General features: G+C 38.6%; 1 protein-coding gene across 1 annotated transcript; it reads left to right on the forward strand.

Annotated features, from left to right (window-relative positions):
- Positions 1 to 5,303: 5,303 nt before the first annotated feature.
- LOC132148616 (nuclear distribution protein nudE homolog 1-B-like) lies at positions 5,304 to 22,037 on the forward strand. Its single transcript, XM_059557318.1, has 8 exons — positions 5,304 to 5,404; positions 6,592 to 6,745; positions 9,455 to 9,603; positions 9,702 to 9,838; positions 10,025 to 10,228; positions 10,497 to 10,582; positions 19,375 to 19,520; positions 21,398 to 22,037. Exons 1-8 carry the CDS (start codon positions 5,319 to 5,321, stop codon positions 21,444 to 21,446), a joined length of 1,011 nt encoding a protein of 336 aa, XP_059413301.1. The 5' UTR covers positions 5,304 to 5,318; the 3' UTR covers positions 21,447 to 22,037.
- Positions 22,038 to 26,442: the final 4,405 nt, after the last annotated feature.

Consider the following 26,442-nt stretch of genomic DNA (forward strand, 5'->3'; position numbering starts at 1 on the left):
CCAACATTTCTTCTATGCGGACGCAGACTGATGAATCTGGGTCATGTCCTGGAAAGACTTTCCACAAAGGAGTAAAATGTGGTAGAGGTCACTTTAAAAATCCAGCCCTGTCCATCTTCATTGGGGAACTTCTCTTTGACACGGGCACTGCGCTATCCTTGTTGTACTACACCCAGGTGGGCAATGTGCCCTATTTAGTAGGACCTATTTTCTTGTACATGGGGCTGACGTTTCTGGTCACTGGATTTGGGGAAGTCGTGGCCTAATGGTTAGAGAGTCGGACTCCCAATCGAAAGGTTGTGAGTTCGAGTCCCGGGCCGGCAGGAATTGTGGGTGGGGGGAGTGCATGTACCGTTCTCTCTCCACCTTCAATACCACGACTTAGGTGCCCTTGAGCAAGGCATCGAACCCCCAACTGCTCCCCGGGCCCTGCAGCATAAATGGCTGCCCACTGCTCCGGGTGTGTGCTCACAGTGTGTGTGTGTGTGTTCACTGCTCTGTGTGTGTGCATTTCGGATGGGTTAAATGCAGAGCACAAATTCTGAGTATGGGTCACCATACTTGGCTGAATGTCACTTCACTCACTTCACTCATTTGTCTGGGTGCCCGTCATTAAGCAGAAGATGGTCCATACAGCCATAACCCAACTGAGCCATTGCAGACCTCTGCTACCTGAGCAAGGAGATGTCTCCTGTTGTAAGTGCTTATTTGTATTTGTATTGTTTTGTCCCTGGAAAATCCCTACAACTGGATTAAAATGGCTTTAAATGCTATGATGTCATTAGAGGTAAAAATGAATTCAGACCAAACCGAATGGCAGGGACACACAGAATAACTGAATAAGCACGAATGTGTAGGTCGACTCTGAGGGAAAAAAACCTTCAGATTGAAAATAATAAAGCACTGTGTTTGTCTACCATTAAGTCGTTCATTGATTACGATTTGATGAATTCGGTTTTTAAACAATTATTGTTAAAATAATATTGTTATAACGCACTGATGATTATGTTCACAGTGACTGTTTGCACCCTAATGTAGGCCTATGCCTATATTTCCCCAGAAATGATCATCTTTATGTTCTTTCTACCTTAATTTAGGAAGCAGTAGTAATAAGCACGCCTGATTCATGAACGAATGGGGTTTTGGGTCTCCTCGTTTAATCTAGTTACCTGGTGCACAAAACGATTTGTTTACGAAATAGACAGACTCGGTCTGAGCATGGGCGTCAGTTTGGTTTGAAATGTGGTGGGGACAGAGACGCATTCAGAAGTGCATTTTCAGAAGTGGTGGGTACAATGATGCATTTTTTTTTCTCTTTCGCGCAGGTCATGTTTTGAAATACGTCCTGTATCTTATTAATGTAAATAAATAAAAATGTATACAAAAATGTGATGATGTCCGACTTGTTTTATGAAGAAGAAAGCCGTACAAAGCATTAGACATATGATATATGACCCACTAATCTGCTTCATATCATCATATAAGTACCATGTTGACAATATGACATGGCCATGACGTGGTTTAATGTACCTAAACAATGATTACCAATTTTCTCTTTCATGTTGCTTTGTTATAACCACTGAAAACGGGGAAAAAAATCTAACCCAAAATCGGGCCTCGCTCTACATTATCCCGCTTATTACATGGCTACCCACCAAATAAATCAATAATTTGACACAAAATATTGATTTAAAAAAGAGTTTATTGATTTAAACACTTATTTGTATTGTATTGTATTGTATACAATTGTATTGCTTCCGCTAAAGAAAATAGTTCCGTCTCTACGATTAGAATCCTGCCGCGTCCACAGCAACGCTCTGTTTTTCATGGCAACGGTGTTATTATCAAGAAATAACAGACAACACAACTTAAGCACTACAAATTTTATCAAGATTGAAAAAGCAAAAATACGTGTAGCACATGAACACTATTGACTATCACACCATGATCTGAATGCTCTCAATTCACAACAACATGCATCCATCCAATCTACATCAGGCATTTTGACTAAAACTTGATCCATTCCTCATCATCATCATCATCACAACTATTTCAGAATTCAGCAATAGATTCAAGCAATAATTAAACAAGATACTGACTACTCAACAATCATCTCCCCCAACACTTGCTGTATGAACGCAAACCGTAACTAGCTAATTAAGTTGGTGGCTAAGGAAGTCTAACGTAACATTAATTGCAAGAGAAGAATTAAAACAGCCGATCCCTTGTGTGCAAATGCACAAGACCTAGCTATAATACCAGAAAATCTTAATAAACATAAGTTATCGCGTCTTACCTTTGTGTCAATGGTCTGCAGACCCATGCTGTGTGTACAACAACATCCATTTGTTCTACAGGTTATCACTTTGATATGTTATAGTCCATGGCACTAGGATGCAACCTTGTGATATTGTATGAAGGCTAAATGACTTGCTCGTCTATGATACATTCGCCAGAAATTCTGGCCAATCCCAACAAAGACTAGGTAGCCTCGTTCCCGCTCGTTCACTGTCCATTTCAAACTGTCAACTCATTTGAAAAACATTCTTTAAAAAAAAGAAGCGCGATAGTCATATAGACGGTTTCATCGGGCGCACGCGCCTGGACCTAAGTTAACTTCCGGTCTGTGTTGTGTATATCGGTCTGGCTGCAGTGCCTTCTACAAACGCGGTTAAAGTCAAGGCGATGAGTAGACTGAGGGCTCAGGTGGTTGTGCTGCGGGATGTGTTTCCCATACATTTATTTATTTTTGGAAACTCACCACAATTTTAAAACTGATCGATTTTCAAAAAGGCTTCGCTGAATAAACATGAGTAACGTTATGTACTGCACGTTTAATAATAATAATCCCTTACATTTATATGTTTAAATATCAAAACGAGGCACAGGTGTTTTTTATATCGCTGTATTTCTGAAGGAAGACTTGCATGTTATATGCCTGATAAAGCAGCGTGTGTGAGCGTACTTTGTTTACAGCTGTTACTGGGGAAACCTCTATTTCTCGCGCTTTATGTCTATGCTTTAAAACATCTCCTATTGGCAAAGAATGGATTTGCATTCTCATTAAGTCCGCCTGATCCATGCAGCAAACATATTTTGTTTGTTATCAAAAAATATCTACTCTAGAGGGACTTGGCTGTTGTTATTGATTCTATTTGGAAGTCTACCGGAAGTTAAGTTAGGTCCGCAAAAGCGCGCATGCGCAGTAACGTTTGTTTATGTTGTTGCCGTTGAAACCGTCTATAGAGAAAATAATAACAGTGACACGATGACTCCCCCTCCCCCAACCTAGAACGTATCCCAATGTTACAGTTGTTGCAGTTTTAATGAACAGAAAAGCGTTTAGCCATCGCAGCAGCAGAACTCGAGGTTTAAAAACCCTCGAGTTCTTTTACTTTAAAAAAAAAAAAAAGTGGTGGGTACAAAATGACTCATGACGAAATCTGGGGGGGACGCGTCCCCCCCCGTCCCCCCCGAAATCGACGCCTATGGGTCTGAGCGGTCAACAATCGACCAGAGAATGTCTAATATCCCGTAGACGGACTCTGAATCGACTCTGAAATTATTCTGAAAAGTTATTCCGACTAGCGTTTTTATGAATAAAACGTATTATAATTGACAGTTTTGTTAACTCACATGCAAAAATTAGTTTTAAAGGGTTAAAGGATAACGGTATTGATAACAGACATAAAGACACATACATAAAATAAATAAATACATGAATGTAATAACAGGGAAATAAATTAATAAATTACTTGATAAAACAAATTTAAAAAATGTTATAATTAATTTTTTTTATTACATTTAATCATAAATTTTGTATTACTTTTCCTTAATAATTATTATTTTCTGTATTTATTAATACTTTTATTTTATTCTTGTTAACTTATTCATTCACACATTTTTTTATCTGAGAGATGTAAATATTGTCATTGTATAGATTAATATTGTTCAATGTAATGCAATTATTTTTTTTAAATGACTTTTTAAGAGCTGAATCATGACTGCTACAAACAGAACTGTGACATGCAATAATTTTATAAAACTGAAAAAAAGGGGAAAGGAAAAATGCTAAATGTAATATGAAATGTATTAGAGCGCATAATAAGCTAATATCCCCAGCCATGTTACTGAGTCGAAACAAACAGATCGAAAAACCAACAAACAATGCAACGAAATATTTAATCTACAGTGAATAATTATTATTTTATAGGTGTCTTTCAGTATTTTGAGCGCCTTCTAGTGTCCGAGGTAGATAAGGGAGGACCGCCCTCCAAGTATGAAACAAACCAACCGCTGGCATGCAAAATGATGGCGTCATTACAAATCAGCCAATCAGAAGAAGGCATGAAACAAACCACGAGCTGAGAGTTTTTACACAACAGTCGGATTAGTCCCATTGTCAGGAGTGTGACATGCCAGAAAATAGTCGTTATTTAATCTCAGAATCGTAATCATACTATTTTGATCAACATACCTCTCACAGGAAGTAGACAGATATTTGGGAGAAAGCAGATTTGAGCATTACCCGGAGGAGGTAAGTTAAGTTGTTAGCTAGCGTGATCAGTTCGGTTGAAGACTGACGTGTTAGATCTCTAAACATGCTGTTAAGTATATCGTTATCTTAATAAACAGCAATTTCAGCCAAAAGACACGGCCAACGTGTTCTTCATTCGTTATTAAAGTAAATTTCGGTCGGAACCTGAATCCTCCGACTGTCGTAAAAACTTTAAGTGTGCCGGTTTGTTGTTAGCCAGCTAGCAAACTTAAACTTGAAGTCTTTTCATATGATGGTGAAAGAAAGTTGATGTGCTCTAAAATGTTTACTGTTATCCGAAGCATAACTGCATACCACTTAAGATTTTAGATGGGTAATACATTTCCTGTTGTTAGTTTAGCTTAGGTTATAAATCCATAAGAAGTCTTCAGATAGTGAGTCGTGGGCCTGTGGGAAAATATCTTTTTGTTTTCAAAATCATAACAAGACGCCATTCATCTCCTGTCTTTATCTCATTATTCCAAAAAAGCTCTGCACCCTTTCAAGACGAAACTGTTTTAGTAACAAAATAGTCTTGCAAGTTTCAAAGATTTTTGTCCTTTATTATTGTATTTACTTAGAAATGCTTTTGGATGACCACATGAAACTGAAATAGACCACAAACAATTTGATATGTTACTCCAAACAATGTTTTTATATAATGTAATTTGTATATTTCATCGATCACTTAATTTATTCTTCCTGTTATTATTATTATTATTATGAACATTTTGAATGTATTGATGGCCATTTATTTGCAAGTAAACCTGACCACACAGCAATGAGTGACCCAGGGCCAGCAACGTTTGCATCTGTTGAACAAGAGAGGGACTACTGGAAGGAACAGGCTGCCAAATACCAGCAAAGGTACTTCAGTGTTGTTTTTCAGTCAAAATGACATTTGATCTACATTGGACATAAAGGAACTTAAGGAAAAGTAAGGCAGGTTTGTTGCTAAACACTTCAGATAGAACGAAGGATTCAGTCATTTTAAGCCCCTCTTCCACCGCAGGATCTAGGGACTTTGGGCTGGGACTTGGTGTGTTTCCACCGCAGGAACCAGGGTCTAAATAAAGTTCTGGGTAAAAAATTGTCCCTCAGAAAGTTCCTGCCTACAGGGTAGTACTTTTTCAAAGATCCAGAACTTTTGGGGGCGGGACTTGAGCACTGAACATGCTGATTGGTTGAGTTCACGCAGCGTTGTATTTCAACCATCATTTGCATAATTGTTTACTTTTTAAATATTACTGTTATTGTATCGTGAAATATGGTTTTAAAAGTATTTCAGGGGAGAATGTTGTTGTTAAAAACTCAAATCTTTTTTGAAAATGTGCTTCACTGATTTCGGAGACGATCAGCTCCACACGATCAGCGGGCGCTCAGTGTTCATGAATCCCAACGAGAGCATCCTCAACTCGGCTAGTCCTTCTGACATTTGTCGCTTGCTCTGATCACTAGTGTATAAACATAAGATATAATTCGTTTTCGGTAAATCTTAACAGATCATTTTTGGTCTTTATTCTATTATTCTATTAATATGTTAAAATGAAAATGAAAACAGGCAATGTTTGATATAATATTTTGTTTCATTGTAATGTAGGCCATGTATGTTCCCTGAACTACAGTACATTTCTGCGGCTATTAATGTTTAAATGAAAATGAAAAGAGGCATTGGTGTTTGATATATTTTGTCTTATTGTAAATACAGTGTGGAAAATTGCAGTAGCCGAAGTGAGCTGACTGATGTTATCAAGTACGCTGCTGTTTGCAGAATTACCGGACTTGCGTCTTCCCATCTGCGGGAGTTCACACTCAATCAAACTCACACAGTCCGAACTACTGAGAATGCAAGTCTGAAATTTGCATACTTGGTATGGAAATGCATTCAGACCTACGTCACCAGAATATTTGCCTAATCTCCTCAGTACTTTAAATCGCGATGGAAATGCAGACAGCAACAGGTCTGGGGTGGGGGGGGTGGGCGGGTACCTAAGACATATTGTTCCAGGTAATTTCGGTGGAAAAGTGGCTTTATTGAATCGATGCTTGTTCAGGGCTGAGGAGGCGCAGGAGGAGCTGCAGGAGTTTCAGCAGATGAGTCGAGACTATGAGGAGGAGCTGGAGACAGAGCTGAAGCAGTGTGATGCCCGTTATCGTGAGCTTCTTACGACCAGCAACAGACTCCGCATAGAATTAGAAAACTACAAGGTACTGTGGTGCATCATTGACACATGGTTAATAAACTAATCTTTTTGAAGATTTATAGTAATCACTGTTAGATTTTGCTTTATTGGTTGAGCAGTCATTTGGGTGACTCGCTAATGTGCTAGATTTCTCTAACACATAAACTAAGCTTGACCAAAGTTCTTGTGGGGAGAAAAATTAATTGAAGGTTGTAGTGTAGCAGTTCTTCAGGAGCGATGATAGCATGTCATCCTTCGGACCATCTTAACCCAAGGTGATGTCTTTGAGACCAGACCTTTATACATATTAACAAATGTGCCACAAACAATACAATAACAACCCATGGAGAGCCCATGATACATTGCTCTAATGCAGACCTAAGATGCTAATTGACTCTTTTTTTCACTGAGTTTGATTCACTGGTGATCTGACCAATCATAATGCCAAATCTGCCATTTTGTCCAACAAACCAGACAGTAGAGTAAATTAACGTTGGTGGTCTTGAACTTGAAAAATGGTGTGTATTGACATCTTTTCATAGTTGAAACAAGATACCTTCTGATGTTTGTGTATTTCAGTCTTCTACTAGTAAAGAGAGAGATGATCGGTTCAAGTGCCATTAGAACTGAAGCACTACAGTGTTCTCTCACGACACATTAAAGAGCCACAAAACTGTGTTTGTTTGAATTTCTTAAAAAAATGACAATTTGAAAGCCAAGACTTTTTCATACCTAAAGTAACCTGCTCCGTCTTATCTGTCAGCATGTTGTCAGTTTCCTCATTGATCCGCAATGTATTTTTCATTGCGTGAGAACGTGTGGCACGAGAGTGCCATGGTTTGTCAGACATAGTAACTAAGGGAGTGGGTCTTTGCGCAGGATCAATTATATAACACCCGTTTGGGTCACACTTTTGTAAACAAAAATTCAGTTGACTACAGTTGATTGCAAACACATTACAGTCAGGGGCACAGTCACAATGTAAATTGAAGTATACATAATCATTCATCACCAACCTCTTTAAAAAAATTAAATAAAAATAATGGGTCCATTTAAATGAAAACATGCCTAAATCACCCCAGAACAGTTTACAAACCTGATTTAGCAGTCTTTGCTGCAAAAGGTGGTTTAGCAAAATATTATGAAAAAAAATATTTTTCTAATACATCTATTTGATCTATTACCTCAAACCATATGTGAACAACATAATAATAGGCTGTAAACTGAATAACTCTACTGTGAATAGCTGTCACTGATGTCTCATAAAGCACATTGATGGGGTTGTATCTGTAATATTTGAATACAAATTTTATCTATAACTGACGTTCATTTGTTAGCATATAACCACAGATAAAAGCCATTTGAATCTTCGTTGGCTGCATGTTTACATCCAGAATGTCTGTCAGGTTTTTTCATTACTTACTGAGGACACATTCACAGACCAACAACAGAGATCCAATTCAGGATGAGGAGAGCAGCTGATGCTTATTTCTGCATCAGTGTCTGGAGGGCATGGAGGCTCACTCATGGTTTTACTTGCCGTTTGTTGCACAAACATGGTTGTAAAGCCATATTGCAGGATTAATTTAAAAAAGACCTTAGTCAAGTTACATTTTAATGCTTAATCTCGTAGCATTAGGCATTTCAGTTGACTACAGATTTTTATTTAATTAAATCTAGGGATCATTATTTGCTGAGAAAGCCCCCAAATGTAGATCATTCAAAGATATTACTTTGTCGCAGATAAATGCAATAAAATGTGGCTTAATTTATATACACTACAGTTTGTGTTCAGGTCAAGCGGCAACCTTTGGCTCTCTCTCGTGAAACCTACACAGAAGTGACTAAAACTGCAATTCATCGACTTGCCGCTTGAGGCTGGCTCCAAAAGGGAGTCAGTCCCATAGACTTCCCATGTTAAATTGCCCAACTTTACAGCAGGAAAAAATGTTAACAGTCTGGTTCAAAAAATTATTTTGGTTTATATAGCTAATTTTGCCCTTCATGACAACTGTGAGTGGGGATTTGTTTTTTTGTTGTTGTTTTTTTTGTTACTCGTCCGTTAAAATTATATTAAGCCTTAAAGTTCTGCGTAGTTAAGGGTGTGGCCACTTGATTGACAGGTGGACTGCTGCTTGTCACCACTCTCGAGCTAGGTGGGCGTGGCTTTAGCAACCAGGTCCTGTCTCCTTGCCCATTTTCAATTATCCAGGAGTGATGCGCTGCCAAGGTGTCGACGGCTGGCTCCGCCCACTTTGAGCTTCAAAAACGGTCTTCAGAAACCATTGGTGACATCACAGACACTGTCCATGTTTTTATAGTCTATGGTTTAGGTAGATTTATTACTAGAAATTAATTATTTTATTTAGCATGGACTATTTATAATGTTACAAAAGATTTCTATTTCAAATAAATGTTTTTCTTGTGAACATTTAGTCATGAAAGAATCCTGAAAAAGTATCAAGGATACCACAAAAATATTAAGCAGCAAAAACTGTTTTCAGTTAAAGAAATGTTTCGTCAGACGTCTTTCCAGATTTTTAAAAAATATTACCAACTTTTGAATGGTGGTTTATTTTGTTTGATATTTGTATTTTCTTATTCCTATAATTGTACATAAGCTTATGACTGGCCTACAGTCTGAGTGTTGTTTCTCATAATTGTTTTACTTTATCTCATCAAATGTATGTTTTACCTTCTTTTTGTGTGGTCTTTTTTTCTTGTTTACTAACAGGAGAAGTATGAAACACAGCACTCTGAAGCAGTCAGGCAGATTTCGACTCTAGAAGGAGACCTGGCAGAGACCACAGCCATCAAAGACCAACTGCACAAGTATATCCGGGAGTTAGAGCAAGCTAACGATGACCTGGAGAGAGCTAAGAGGTGTGTTTAGTGCTTTTGCCAGAAATATTTGTCATACATTTTAGATATTTAGGAGTTAAACAATTTATTGCTAATATCTGTCTATTCTGTTCTTATAGGGCGACTATAATGTCACTTGAGGACTTTGAGCAGAGAATGAATCATGTTATAGAGAGAAATGCCTTCCTTGAGAGTGAGCTTGATGAAAAAGAAAATCTTCTAGAATCCGTACAGAGATTAAAAGATGAAGCCAGAGGTAAACTCAGTGGAAACCTGTTTGTATATACACTATTCCCTCTTATCTAACTGTGAACTTCTATTTACTTTGATAATTAGTAGTATAATCACCTGATTTGCCAGTCTCGTATGTTTTAACAGATTAAGTGTTTGTGTGCTGATTGTGTTCTCTTCTTTCTCCTTTTTGTCTTTCTCCTCGGTGCAGATTTAAGACATGAACTTGCTGTTCAGCAGAAACAGGAGCGCAAGACCTCAATCAGCCTTTCTAAAGATGTAGAGAAGCCAGAGGCCACACTCTCCAGACCCTCCTCTGTTGTTACCTCCGCTCTCCCATCACTCCATCCCACACCCTCCAGACCTCCAGGCTCAGGGAGTGCATTTAATACCCCCTCAGCTTCCTACGGCAGAAGTGAGCACAAACACAGCCACTTAATTCTGTAAGGGCCACCTAACTGGCCCAAGGACAGTATCCAGTAGTGTAACTAAAGGTTTCCTGCACATTTATTTTCAATGCTGTGCATAACACTTAAGTTACTGCAGTTTAAATGATACCAAGAGTGCGGAGAAAGAATAAATTTGAAGGATGGAGAGGAGGAAAATTAAACTTCTTACATTTCTAAAGCGTAAGTTTTATTTAAATGTTGATTTATTCACTTATTTTTTTCTGTCACGTCCAGTTGAAGGCCTCACTGGAACTCCTCTCACCACATCTGCACGTATATCTGCCCTTAACATCGTTGGAGAACTGTTGAGGAAAGTTGGGGTGAGTTCAGCTTTAATTGTGAATATTTCCAAATAGAGGTCGACCGATATATCGGGCCGATATTTGAAATTTTTTAATATATCAGCATCGGCTGATATCCATGTTTAGTAGCGCCGATTTAAAGTCAGGCACGTCGGCGGGCAGCACCGTGTTATTTTTGCAGTGGAAAGTGCTGCTGCGCATGTGAAGGACCCCAAGCCAAAACTTTTGGAAGATTCAACAACAGTCTTTGGGAGATAAAGGTAGTCAGAGACAGTGATGCGCGGGTTGATCCAAAATGAGCGGGTGCCTGCGGTTGCCCGCGGTTACGAGTCTAAAAAATTTTTTTTTTATAATATTCGGGTCGCGGCCGGTCGGGTCCTTTGAAATAAAATGTATATAGTACTAGACACATTTTTGAAATATATAGGCCTACACTTTTTTGGCTGAATAACTGGCATGAAGATGACGCACGAGCTCAGTCTGCACGTAGAGATGGAGGCGGCAAAGAAGACTGCATGGGGAGCAACAGCGCTGTTTTTGGTAAAACATGATTTTGACGACTTCATTAAGTTTTGTTTCATAGAAAACTATTTTTAAAAGATTTTCGTTTTGTATAAATTGTATCTTAATTTTGATCAATGTTTTATCAATCAGCTGCCCGTATTTAATAAATAAGAAGCAAATATATAGCCTAGCAGACAATGTAATAAGGCGCTGGCACGATCACTTGCATTCAGAGGTGGAAAGTAACGAATTACATTTACTCGCGTTACTGTAATTGAGTAGCTTTTTTGTGTACTAATACTTTTTTAAGTATTTTTTTAAATCTGTAATTTTACTTTTACTTAAGTATATTTTGTTTAAAGTATTGTACTTCGCTACATTTTAAAACACATTAATTACTGAGTAAAAAAACAAAAAAAAAAATCGCTCCCTGGAAACTACGTCAGTAAATAATGGGCAGGAGGGCAAACTGGCGCTAAAATCACAAGAAAGATGCAGACGGTCAAAACAGGCGTTAGTGGTGCAGACACCGCTGAAAACGAAACCCCGTCATATTCTGAAGTTGAACTCGAAGGAAATGAAGTGAACCCCTGGCCATATGTATGCTCTATTATGCAGTGTAAGCTGTACTTGCTTAGGAAGACCAAACTAGCAGCTTATAAAATCTCGACAAGACATCAACCCTTCGCAAGAATGTAGAGGTAAGCTAAATAATTGCATCGTTGCATTGGTGGTTAAAATGAAGCTTTGACATTTTAGCAAGAGGTTTTGCACAAATTAGCCAAAAAGACAGTGGTGAGGAGTGTGCTATATATATCATCTGCGATAATATCATATTTTTTGTTTTAATGATGTGCGCGCTTATAGTGCGTTCTTTCACTGTGTGATTCAGTCTCCTAAAATGCATTTAGAATCATAGGCGCCGATACCGTGGAGCACCCACGGAAAATACCGAGCACCCACGGAAAATGAGCACCCACGTGTGCCAGTGCCAGACTGCCAGTAGGCTACATTTATTTAAAATTAAACATTGCAGTTGGCGCTATGAAGCGTCTGCCACACTGTGATTGGTTATGTTGTTGTCAGTGACAGTGACATAACCAGTCGCATGCATGTTCCATATCCTATCCACCAATCACAGCGTTTCTGAAAACGTCCCATCCCCCACTATACAGTGCCGTGCGAGTATGTAATCATTTAATGCTTTCCGTAATCACTAATCATTAATCAGACTAAAATGGACAGATTTGTTATAAAAAAAGCCAAACCTATTAATATTGATATATCGACATTATTTTACTGGATCTAGTGGCTTTGGCTTTTTGTGAATAAACGTCCAGTATTTTTTCTCTTTCAAAGTTTTGTCTGTCATGTTCTTCCACCTCATTTCATACCCAGCAGTACGTTAATATGTAAATGTTAAGGTACATTCCCTAGACTCCTTAAAGTTCGTAACAGGGTTTAAATGGGAACATTTTTCTGCTCAAGTATAGGACTATATACGGTTTAAAAGAGGAAAAACTAATGGACACAAAAGTAGCCTACTTTTGGACAGAATACAAGTTCTTTGTTAAATACATAAAATAAAAAAATATTTTTTTAGCCTATATGAATAATGGATTCGAAACCTCAAAGAAAAGCCATGCCACTATCAAAAGAAACCTCGAAACATAAATGAGGTAGACATTCCCAGAAACTCATTATTTTAGTCGCAACAATCGGTTAATGGAAACGCTGTCCTTTCGCAATAGTCTTTTAATCAATATTTACAAAACATTAATTTCCCAAGAAGCTGAACGCATTAGCGGTTACGTGTCAGTTAAACTTTTCATCTCCAATCCTGTTTGTATTTTTGAGAAGTGACGCTGTTGTGTGTGTTTGTATCGGCCGCTGTCCATTAGCCTAAGGTTCTGAAATGCAATATTTTTTTAATAGCCTAGTCTATTTTTTTATTTTTTAAATGGCTTGCGCCCTTGAGCACCCACGGAGAAAAACATAAATCGGCTCCTATGTTTAGAATGATCACAAAATTGAAGATATAGGGGCAGAAAATTCACATATTTATATAATTTCATACATTAAATCAAAATCACACAAAGAATGCCGTCTTTTCCTCCAAAAATCATCATGAATATATACATACATACATATATATATAACAGTTCAGTAAACAAGTTAATTAAGAGACTTGCGTTTTAGACACCATATTGCCTTTTTTAGCTCTATTTCTAAAACAGAAAATAATTCCAAACACAGCCACCAAAGCACAGTTTTGCGTCTCTGAGCAACGTGACAGTGTTTCGTTCCTGAATGAATCAACCGTTTAAATGATTCGGTTCAATCGCAATGACTCACTTATTAACAGTGACTTGCTGACACATACTGGCCATTTTAATATCACATTTAAAGTATATTTTGATTTTTTTAAATAATTAATTTCTTATAATTTCAAATGAGTATTCAACATTTTATGTTTTGTATATCAAAACATTATTCATGCATTGGTAACTGCAGGTTAAATGCATTCTTGTCCTGCACTAGTGTAATACATCTAAATGCCACTTCCAATGAATCTTCTGCATTTCCTCTGCATTAAAAGATGAGTTTGTTGATACTGATTTGCCTGGTAACAGCCCAAATGTTTTATTATTCTAAATAACTGATTCCTTTAATTAAAAACAACTAGTTTGAGATTAACAGACCTATACCAGGGGTGTCAAACTCAGTTCCTGGAGGGCCGTAGCCCTGCAGAGTTTAGTTCTAACCCTGCTCCAGCACACATATCATGTAGTTTTCAAATAAACCTAAATGATTAGATTAGCTGGATCAGGTGTGTTTAATTAGGGTTATATCTAAACTGTGCAGGACTGTGGCCCTCCAGGAACTGAGTTTGACACCCTTGGCCTGTCCCATTTTTGACTCCCTCCCACTGTTAAAATGTAACTAAGTAATTTTTACTCTGAGTAAATTTTAAATGAGCTACTTTTTACTTTTACTTGAGTTGATTTTTAGACTGGTACTTTTACTTGTACTTAAGTAAAATTTCATTAATGTAATGGTACTTTTACTTGAGTAGAATATTTTTGTACTCTTTCCACCTCTGCTTGCATTGCATGTGAACTAAACTCAGCGTGTGCCTCAGATTTGAGAAATATAGGCTATATATTACAGAAAGCTTGAAATGTCTTCTTTTAAACTAAAATATTCAAACCAAAATAAATGGGCTATACTCTCTGATGATGTAATCCTTATGAAATGTGCATTTCTCTCTGGCGTTCATGGCGAGTCTGCATTGTCAACTTCATCTTTGCAGCGACACGGAAAACACCAGTTTATTACTAAACAATAAAATGAATCCTTGCATATTTTCGAACCAGCAGGCCATTCTGGGTTGAGGGAGACCCCACGGAATGAGCGAGCGGATCGGGATATTCAGAAATGTGCTCTCTGCTCACGAGCTCTGATCGGAACAAACCCGAGCCTCAATGTCTGCTGACCTTGCAGAAACATACAAATAGACATAGCCAGACTAGACTATTTTAGTACAAATTGAGTTTACTGACGATTTTTTAAAATTCTTGACAAAATTATAATATATTAAGTTTTTTTATATTATTATTATTTTTTTGCCTAGTTAGTTTTGCCTACGTTCCTATGGCCCAATGACGCTACGATGAACATTTAATGCTTTTTAAAAATGCGGGTCGGGTACATTATTTTATTTAATTTTTTTTGAGGTCCGAGTTGCGGGTTATTAAAACATTGACCCGCGCATCACTGGTCAGAGAATCTCACTCTGTAAATGGGGTGGAGAAGTTGTCAGCACTTACAAACACTGCAGCGTGATTGAGGGCTCCGTTACTCTGACCCGCTCACAGACAGCAGCGTGCTCGGAGAGACAGCTGTCCTGGAGCTGCCCAGAACCGTGAATCACATTTGTTCGGAAGCATGGTTTGATGCAGACAATAGCCAGGTTTCCATCCAACTCATTTGCATTTAGGGATGTCAATATTCGATCATTTCCATGATCGATCAACGTTTAAATTAATGATCAATTAATAACCTTAAAACTGCAAAATGCGTCTGCAGCGGTATTATTATTATTATTATTATTATTATGTGCAAAGCCACTTGGAAAAAAAGCTTTCTAACCCAATTAAAGGGGTTTTAGTCTGAATAAAATGCTAGTAGCAGGACTGTAAAATGAATAGATCTGATTATGATCATTTGATAAAATGAAGAGAGTGCGCCATACATTGTAGATCATGTTACTTTGTTGACTGTTTCCCGTCAAGGAAACTGCTGTGCTGAATGCGTCTCTTTAAATTGTTTCGTGGTGCTCGTTGTTGTATTTTAAAACACAATTGCAATGTTTTCAAATGACACTATAACATTAAATTTAAAATGATCCCAAACGTAACTGTGGCACTTGTGGCTGTGCTGCGCAGTCAGTGAACCGCTTTTTCACATCAAACATTTTATGCAAGTATTATGACCAGTACTTTTTTTGTTTAATCCTGTTCTGCAAAATATTCGATTTAGAATTTTTGTGTTCCGCTAGGCCTATTTGTTTTAAAAAATCCTGCATTTACAGAGCATTAGATCGAGACGCATGAGTGCGTGCATGCGTGCGTGCATACGAGGACGAGGGAGCGCGGGTTTGACTACAGTCGTGGCCAAAAGTTTTGAGAATTACATAAATATTAGTTTTCAAAAAGTTTGCTGCTAAACTGCTTTTAGATCTTTGTTTCAGTTGTTTCTGTGATGTACTGAAATATAATTACAAGCACTTCATACGTTTCAAAGGCTTTTATCGACAATTACATGACATTTATGCAGAGTCAGTATTTGCAGTGTTGGCCCTTCTTTTTCAGGACCTCTGAAATTCGACTGGGCATGCGCTCAATCAACTTCTGGGCCAAATCCTGACTGATAGCAACCCATTCTTTCGGAATCACTTCTTGGAGTTTGTCAGAATTAGTGGGTTTTTGTTTGTCCACCCGCCTCTTGAGGATTGACCACAAGTTCTCAATGGGATTAAGATCTGGGGAGTTTCCAGGCCATGGACCCAAAATTTCAACATTCTGGTCCCCGAGCCACTTAGTTCTCACTTTTGCCTTATGGCACGGTGCTCCTTCGTGCTGGAAAATGCATTGTTCTTCACCAAACTGTTGTTGGATTGTTTGAAGAAGTTGCTGTTGGAGGGTGTTTTGGTACCATTCTTTATTCATGGCTGTGTTTTTGGGCAGAATTGTGAGTGAGCCCACTCCCTTGGATGTGAAGCAACCCCACACATGAATGGTGTCAGGATGCTTTACTGTTAGCATGACACAGGACTGATGGTAGCGCTCACCTTTTCTTCTCCGGACAAGCCTTTTTCCAGATGCCCCAAACAATCGGAAAGGGGCTTCATCGGAGAATATGACTTTGCCCCAGTCCTCAGCAGACCATTCACTATACTTTCTCAAAGAAGATCAATCTCTCCCTGATGTTTTTTTTGGAGAGAAGTGGCTTCTTTGCTGCCCTTCTTGACACCAGGCCATCTTCCAAAAGTCTTGGCCTCACTGTGCGTGCAGATGCGCTCACACCTGCCTGCTGCCATTCCTGAGCAAGCTCTGCACTGGTGGCACTCCGATCCCGCAGCTGAATCCTCTTTAGGAGACGATCCTGGCGCTTGCTGGACTTTCTTGGACGCCCTGAAGCCTTCTTTACAAGAATTGAACCTCTTTCCTTGAAGTTCTTGATGATCCTATAAATTGTTGATTTAGGTGCAATCTTAGTAGCCACAATATCCTTGACTGTGAAGCCATTTTTATGCAACGCAATGATGGCTGCACGCATTTCTTTGCAGGCCACCATGGTTAACAATGGAAGAACAATGATTTCAAATTTCAAGCATCACCCTCCTTTTAACATGTCAAGTCTGCCATTCTAACCCAATCAGCCTGACATAATGATCTCCAGCCTTGTGCTCGTCAACATTCTCACTTGAGTTAACAAGACGATTACTGAAATGATTTCAGCAGGTCCTTTAATGGCAGCAATGAAATGCAGTGGAAAGGTTTTTTTGGGATTAAGTTAATTTTCATGGCAAAGAAGGACTATGCAATTCATCTGATCACTCTTCATAACATTCTGGAGTATATGCAAATTGCTATTATAAAAACTTAAGCAGCATCTTTTCCAATTTCCAATATTTATGTAATTCTCAAAACCTTTGGCCACGACTCTAGATGTATTTGGAGGTTATTGCTCAGGTCTCGTTCTGCGCATATCCAAATGTTTCCACATTCGCAATGTATCTGAATGTTAAACTATAATATTTTTTTATTTTTTTTAATGTAAACTAGACGGAAAAGATCATCCTCTTCACATGAGCAAAAACATCCTTGGCATAAAAGCAGAGTGGACCGCTATACTACGGTCTATTTAAACTGACCAGTGTAACCTTTTATATGTTTGGTTGACTGTACTTTATTTTAATAATGAACAGACTGCGGTGTAAGTTTGAAATTAGAATGCACTTTAGATGTTCTGTCATTTATACCAAACACAAATTTTGCTGGTTGCTAGTGTGTTTGCAGCACTACAATTTTTTTTTATATATTTCCATCCATCCATCCATCTTCTTCCGCTTATCCGGGGCCAGTTCGAGGCGGCAGCAGTCTAAGCAGAGAACCCCAGACTTCCCTCTCCCTAGACACTTCCTCCAGCTTTTCTGGGGGGACACCGAGGCATTCCCAGGCCAGCCGGGAGACATAGTCTCTCCAGCGTACCCTAGGTCTTCCCCGGGGTCTCCTACCAGTGGGACGCGCCCGGAACACCTTCCCGGGAAGGCGTCCAGGAGGCATCCGGAACAGATGCCCGAGCCACCTCAGCTGACCCCTCTCGATGTGGAGGAGCAGCGGCTCTACTCTGAGCTCCTCCCGGGTGACTGAGCTTCTCACCCTATCTCTAAGGGATCGCCCAGCCACTCTGCGGAGAAAGCTCATTTCGGCCGCCTGTATCCGGGATCTTGTCCTTTCATAGGTCAGAGTAGGAACGTAGATTGACCGGTAAATCAAGAGCTTCGGCTTGCGGCTCAGCTCTTTCTTCACCACGACAGACCGGTACATCGACCGCATTACTGCAGAAGCTGCACCGATCCGTCTGTCAATCTCCCGTTCCATCCTTCCCTCACTCGTGAACAAGACCCCAAGATACCTGAACTCCTCCACTTGAGGCAGGAACTCTCCACCAACCTGAAGTGGGCAAGCCACCCTGTTCCGACTGAGGACCATGGCCTCGGATTTGGAGGTGCTGATTCTCATCCCAGCCGCTTCACACTCGGCTGCAAACCGTCCCAGTGCATGCTGAAGGTCCTGGCTTGATGAGGCCAACACGACAACATCCTCCGCAAAGAGCAGAGACGAAATCGTGTTGTCACCAAACCTGACCCCCTCCGGCCCCTGGCTGCGCCTAGAAATTCTGTCCATAAAAATCATGAACAGAACCGGCGACAAAGGGCAGCCCTGCCGGAGTCCAACACGCACCGGGAACAAGTCTGACTTACTGCTGGCAATACGAACCAAGCTCCTGCTCCGGTCGTACAGGGACCGGATAGCCCTTAGCAAAGGGCCCCGGACCCCATACTCCCGGAGCACCCTCCACAGGCCGCCGCGAGGGACACAGTCGAATGCCTTCTCCAAATCCACAAAGCACATGTGGACTGGTTGGGCAAACTCCCATGAACCCTCCAGCACCCTGTAGAGGGTATAGAGCTGGTCCAGTGTTCCACGGCCTGGACGAAAACCACACTGTTCCTCCTGAATCCGAGGTTCTACTAATATAATAATACTAATACTAAAATAATACTAATAGATTTTATTTTTTATATTTTTCAGTTTAATTGATTTTTATTTATAACATTTTATTTTATTTAAATGTATATTTAAGTTTACATTTATCTTCCAAAAAACTTGAAAAATTCTGCTTGATAAATGCTCTAAAACTTTTTTGTAAATGATTGACTTTCTGATTGACTTCTGTCAGTGCTCAATAAATGATAAGTTTAGAAATGTTGTGCATCCACTTATTATTAGTGTGACATTTTAGCATGCAAATGAAAGGGGAAAACTTCAAGATATCGGCCCTAAAAATTGTTAGCACATATCGGCCATCGGCTGACCCTGGACTCTAAACATCGGCACCGGCTATAGAAAAACCCATATCGGTCGATCTCTATTTCCAAATAATACACAATCTTTCAACTGAAGTGGTCTGTGGTTTTGATAATCATGTTTTATGTCCCTTTGTTCTGTTTTCAGAACCTTGAATCAAAGCTGGCATCATGCAGAGAGTTACACATCCATGAGAAAACACCCAGACGTGCAGCGATTGGCCAGGGTACACGGAGCGTTTCACGGGAAACCCCTGAAATCCCATCCAGCACAAATGGCTTGTATGATAAGGGGTTAGTCTCAATGTTAATTTCCATACATTTCTGTAATTGACCAAAATGATTTCGATTAGAGCCTGACCGATATATCGGTATTGGTGAATATGCAGCTGATATGAATTTCTTTTTTTAACAAAACATAATGCAGATAAAATGCTTGAAATGGCGTAATTACTTAGTTTGTCCAGCAGAGCGCGCGCCAGTTTGCTACTGGCGATCTGGATGAAACGCTTTAAACCGTAAGTCTATGGAAAACCATTGAAACTTTGAACGACCATATCTCCATAACGGCGTGGCAAATCCGCGATCCCGGGGGACTACTGACGCTTGGAGGGTGTCATTCGAGAGGGCTGAAGGGATCCCCCGAATTTGCCCTGTGAAGTGGACTTCACGTGAAATTCCGCCATGATTCCAGTTCCAAGGGAAAGTACATGTTATATTCAAAGGGCATTAAAGTGTGCGAGACGTGAATTTATATTGTATTAATTTACAGAGTAGGCTATATTATGTCACACTTCTGTGCCGAAGTTTGGTCTGTGTGTGAAGACAGTAGTGCAAATCCATTTGGACACACACATGGGGAAAGTGTCCAAATTTATGACTCGCTCGCTGTTCTCTAGGCGCACAGAACATGAACACACATGAAGCGCACACGTGTTTCAGACAGCGCGCAAACACCGAACTGAATCTTCTTCCAAATCCTCTGAATAGACACATACAAATACAATTATGACAAAATAGCCATCTCGACAGTCATTTATGTCTCAAGTGAATGAAAACAGTTGAAAAAGAAATGGGATGTGATGTGTATCGTTATATGGGATCCGTGCATCAGGTCATAAAGGGACAGCAGCCTATAAATACTGCTGCTGTCATTGATCATCAAACAATAAAACAGCTGTGATTAAAAATCTATATTTAACCCTTTTGCACATGAGTTTGAAATATTCTAGCTGAGCCCCCGGAGTGAGTTTTTTTTTTTTTTTAGTTGACCGTTATTTTAGAGTGTAATGCCTTATTGTTTCCATTGCGATTATGATCATATATTAGGATAAGGATCATTATTAACGTTTCCACAGACATCAGCGTGTATTTTACAAGCTGTAAATGTAAGGTTTTGCAAGTACTTCTCTGTACTCAATATCTGAAACCTAAAATAACATTATATGGTTGAAAACACTGAATATTTGTGATAATGACAAGCACTCAGCGCGTCCGATCTGGCTCTGCTCTAAGCGCGAAAACGGATTTAAATTCAGCAGTTGATGACGTGACGCACTGAAAGTTCTGATCACACCGGTGTGACCGTAGGCTTCAGGGACCAGCCAAGACCGATCACACCGGTGTGACCGTACGCGTGAAAGGATTAATTTATACATTAAACACTGTGCATTGTTATTTCCCCTAATTATTACATTCTGTATTTGAATACTACCAACCTTTTTTTATTTGTAACACATTGTGTTGTATTTATCTATTATTGTAATTTGTGTATTTGGTCTTATTTTTACTGGCTGTTCTCTTGTCTCTTTAATCAGGTTTAAACTTTCTTAGTTAATCTAGTAGTATTTGCTGTGGTATCAAAGAAGTACTTAGCTTTAAGTAATAAATGGAAAGCAAGTTCAATTTAAATATTTTTCTTTTCTTGCTGATCCGAAAAATTATCTGATCCATGGGTCAAAAACTATAATGTGATCCAAACCATGAGATTTGCGATACATTAAACCACTATAATATACACAAAGAATTTCAGAAAGAAAGAATAATTTTTACTCCCTTATATCGTATCGGGCAACTAAAAAAAAACATATCGGTTGGGCTCTAATTTAGATTGTACCACCACTGGCTTGTCCATAAAAATTATTCTCCAAATTTTCTGTTGTGTATTGCAGGATGGTGAAAAGGTTGGACTTTGGAACAGGACCCAAGATAATGCTGTGAATAAAGCACTATTCGCTACCAGTGCACATGCATATCTTTTGCTCTCACATCATTGGGAATGCCAGTACTCCTTATCCATTAATGTGGAAATGCTTTATTTTCAGGAGCTGAATCATATCTTATGCCCCAAGTCTTCCACTATCTGAGAAGGTTCTGCCTTTACATTCATATATCATATCATATCATATCATATCATATCATATCATATATAATGTTATCGTGTCTATGCTAACGGTTTACCAGCTCTCTCTGGTCTGTGAAATTAAACCATTACCTGTTGTTTTACAATTTTGTTGGAGATTTGCATTGTGTTTTGCAGATTTACTTACTCTTAAATACACATACACTGTATCTTTTTTTTTTTTTTTAAGTGTTGTTTTTAGGTATCTGGTGATGTATACTAGTATTTAAATGTATAATCTGCACTGTAATTGTTATTTGCTCTTTTGGGACCATAAATGGGGGGAGACTGTTGCAGGCGACTGAAAGTGGGTCCGTAGATTTACCCCTGCAGTCCCATTATATTTGGCACTAAACTACTGATCAGTGTCCAGGGAAATGTCTACCGCACATGCTTATTATTTTTCACAGGACTGGTTAGCAGATTAATTTTTCATTTAGAATTGCATGATTAATTTTTTTTCTTTTTTTTTTTTTTATCTAGCATTTTAATAATATATGAGTTTGTTACTTACTGAATAGTATCTAGTTTAAAAAATGTTGTTACAAGGAGGTTTGTGTGATGCTGTCAGCTGAAGCTGTAGTGTTCATATCATTGCCTCGTTGGGGCTGACGTAATAACCAACAGTAGTCTGTGTTTATTTCTAGTAATAGCTAATGTACTCCTCATTTGAAGAGTCAGTGCCATCTTTGTTTTCAAAGATTACAGCACTTCAGTACTGGAGAGTAGTTGCTGTCATATCATGCACTGAACATGAATTGAATGTGCCTTAATATAAGATTTGCCTCAAAGTTGACTTTGTTACTGGGTTACTTACTAGCCCAAAGTGAGTTGCAGCTTCTCTCACTATTCTTCCCAATGTATTAATTCTCTGATATGTCAGGGATTCCATGAAGAGGAGAAACTGAATTCTGAGTTTAATTGCTTAGTTTTCACATTTCTCTTGGAGTTGATTTAAGTAACAAGCAATATGAATACTTCAGTGAAGGGTACATATATTTTTATGTTAAAAATAGAAATGTAAGGAAGAATTGATACATTATATTATCCATTTTTGCCTAGAGGTACAAATGAAAAATGATATAAAATTAGAAATATAGAATGATGGTTGATAGAAAGATTTAGTACACTTGACCACATCATCTCAGGGCCTCTTGTAAGCAATAACCTCACTAAAGATGTAATTACAATTTAGTTTCTGTCAAGTATTTGTCAGTGTATGCACTATTGCCAATTATTGTCAACATGGGTTTTCTTTGCTATTAATGAACCTAAACATCTGCAATGTCCATGCATTCCTCAGCAAAGACCATGCTTAATTTATCCTGTCTGTAAAACAATTTTTTGTTGGTTAATCCATAACCTTCAAAATAAATGTCTTGTTAACAGGACTACTTATTTGACTGACTTTCTTTTTTTCTCCAGAAACGGTATTGTTAGAGGAATGATAGAACTCTTGGTTATGTTACTTAATGCTTTATCACATGCACATAAGGCACAGCTAGCCATCTATGTAGAAGCAGAAAATAAATTTTATGTCAACAAAAATGCCATATACACTTTGAATTAAGTGAATTAAACTACAGATCAAACTTCTTTTTTTTTGTGATCCTGTCAATGGACAGTGGATTAGAAAATACTCCAATTTTTATTTTTTTATATAATCCAGTTGAATTTTTCTGAAAGAAGAAGGACATCTACACCTAGGATGCCTTGAGCATGAATAAATCATGGGATAATTTTCATTTTTGGGTGAACTATCCCATTAATGCTTAAAAAAATTACCATGGCACAATGTGGTATAACTTTTTATCACTTTGTAGTAGTTGGATATATACTATGACACATACGAGGTATTGCTATTGTACATGATGTCCAAAAACCGTGGAGTTACCATGGTACAATTTTGTTGCTTGTAAAACCCCATTAGAATTAGCCAACTGTTGGTATCAATGAAGAACAGACTTAAGTGCTAATTTTAGGAGATACTCAAGATTAAATAAATTATTCAAAAACCAATTTGGGAATGATTTCTTTAGTTGTCATCTTTTGAGCCGGCATTGTAGTCTACTCTCCCTGGATCAGGAAACAGTCCTCCATAAAATGTGCTGCACACATCTAAATATTTGGGTTGAATTGTTCTGGAACAGTGTTGTAAATACAACTTAACCAATGATTTCTAGTTGTGTCCTCTCTTGGAAGGCCAAACAAAGTATTTTCGCTTTCACAAAGAAACCGCGTCTCCAAAACATGGCTTACAAAGTTACGCCTTCTTTCTTTGCGTGAACATTTGGCCGGCATTATGCAAATCTTCCCACAGATTGACGTAGACATGTGGGGGTGTTTAAACAAGGTGTTTTAGGGCGGCGTGGACGAGTCATATGATGCCATATGTCATATGAGTGTTACAAGCTCTGTCAAAGTTAAGACTCTGCCACGCCCCTCCATAAAACGTCTCATTCAAACACGCCCCCAGATGTCTACGTCATTATGTGGAAATATTTGTGTAATGCCGCCCAAATGTTCGCGCAAAGAAAGAAGGTGTGGTTTCAGTAACCACAGTAAGTGTCGAAGCAGTCGTGTCTGGCAGATGCTGTGTGTTTCTAGACGAAAGCAAAAACACTTTATCTGGCCTACTGAAAGTAGATGCATTTAGGAATGTTTAAGATTACTTACAACAGAACACCATGCATTTTATGGATGACCATAGGAGACCTAGGAGAGGAGGTCATTCTGACTTTGCTACGTCAGTCTGGTGCTTCTGAATCAGCAGCTGGAAGTATGTTTTGTGTTTAGTTTAAGTTTTTGCTATTGAAAGTTCAAATGCTGAGTTTTGCGCATCGTGTGCGAGTGTGAGAGAGAGAGAGAAAAACCAGTGGAGTCAGCCGTCTTAAACATGGCTTGTGTACTACAAACATATATGAGCTTCATCACTGTGTCTGTCATGCGACTCCGTTTCCCTTTCGGGCTTAAACTGATGGTAAGACTAAGGACATTATTAACTGTCTTTACATTTATTTTGAAAGATGACGCTCATGATTATGGGAAGGGGCATTACATTTCTGACGAGTGCTTGGGGTGTTCGGCCAATCACAATGCACTAGGCCAGTTGGCCAATCAGACCAGACTGCTCTTGTCGGAAGGATGGACTTTGTAAAAAACAATGCGTTTGAGAGAGTTGGGGCATAGAGGACCTACAATAAAGTAAAGTATTTGAAAAATGATGTGTTTTTTGAACATTAAGCATGTTGACATATTCTGTTACACCAAATACACAAAATAATGATCTTTAAAAAAAGCATCATATGACCCCATTACCTTTTATAAAGAATATCTCTTTGGGTTTGAGACTTTAGTCTTTGCAACTTTACAGATCTTCTTTTTGCACCAAGAGCTTGTAACACTCCAAAGAGAAAGCAAAACTTGAAATCGCATCATATGACCCCTTTAAGAGTATATGGAGCAAATAACATGTAGGGCATTTAGAACTCGCGTGCAGAGAATAGACTAGTCCTCGTGCTCTGTGGAGAAAGAAACATTTGAACTCAGTACAAAGACAGGACAAGAAATGCATGAATTGTCACAGTTAAGAACCTGAATGAGATTAACAATGGGCCTAGCTATCTAAACACAAACTCCACTATTGTTCACTAGAGATCCCTACTTCCAAAATATTACATATTTGAAATTGAGTAAAGGGTGAGATTAACTTCAGTTCATCCTTCCAAAAATAGCTGTAAAAAAACTTCGGTGAGAAAGGGAAAGGCCACATGTATGGCAATTTGATGACATAGACTCTGAAACCAAGTCCCTGACAGACACTCTCCAATACACGGCTGTGATGGACTGAATAACTATGAATGATCTTCATTTTTACAATTTCCTTATTATTCTATATTTGTGTTGTGCAATTACACTTTTGGGAATGATTTTTGTATCTTTCTAGTTTCCATAACCACATTAAGCCTGTGAATTTTCTGTTTTTATAGGGTGCATTCTGTGAGACCTAAGGCTGGTGTTCACCTTGCAGCATGTTCCTATAGGCATTATCAGTGACGGCATAGATATGGGGAATTACCTCATGATACTTCTTCCCCTTGTACATCTCCATAATGTAGGGGATCACTACCACACAGAAGAGGCCTGAATAAGTCTGGATTTGAAATAAATATATATTCAAAATGTACGTCAGGAAGCTGCAATTTTATTATATATTTTACGTATATTGGTACAAATGTGCTTCTTTTTTCCATCCAATCAGACGTTATCAACCTTTTTGACATCAAGATCCCCAAGATATGATGATGCCCTTGGGAGGAAGCCCCTTTTAAAGTATAAAGTCACCTGCGTGTATTTTAAATATGAAAAATATACGGCATATATTTCAGTGTATACAGACTTGTATACAGTACCAATGAAACGTTTAGGGTTCATAAGATTTTATTTATTTATTTTTTTTAATATCACCGCGATATGATCATAAATAAAGATTCTGTAGTTTAACCAACTGTGTAAGGTAAAGTTTGAATTAACTTACATAAATGAGACCTGAGAAATACCTCTCCCTGATGTTGTGCAGCACTGAGGCACCCATGTCTTCAACCATGTTGAACTTGGGTGGGATCATTTTCTGGATTTTATCTTTGCTGACAAGCTCAACCACCACCTCATTCCCTGTCTCTTCTTTGATGCTGGCTGACCGAAAACCTTCCCTTTATGAAGGTATCCACATCATCTTTTTGGTCGACCAATCGGCTATAAACCTGTTGAAAGGTGATAAAGTCCCCATGATCATTCCTTATGGTGTGTTCAGTA

This window comes from Carassius carassius, chromosome 9 (assembly GCF_963082965.1).
Source record: "Carassius carassius chromosome 9, fCarCar2.1, whole genome shotgun sequence".
NCBI lineage: Eukaryota > Metazoa > Chordata > Actinopteri > Cypriniformes > Cyprinidae > Carassius > Carassius carassius.

Coding starts and splice junctions, on each gene's coding strand:
- LOC132148616 (XM_059557318.1), top strand. CDS start 5,319: ATGAGTGACCCAGGGCCAGCAACGTTTGCATCTGTTGAACAAGAGAGG. Junction 9,604..9,701: donor GACCTGGAGAGAGCTAAGAG/GTGTGTTTAGTG, acceptor CTGTTCTTATAG/GGCGACTATAATGTCACTTG. Junction 10,229..10,496: donor CTCAGCTTCCTACGGCAGAA/GTGAGCACAAAC, acceptor TGTCACGTCCAG/TTGAAGGCCTCACTGGAACT.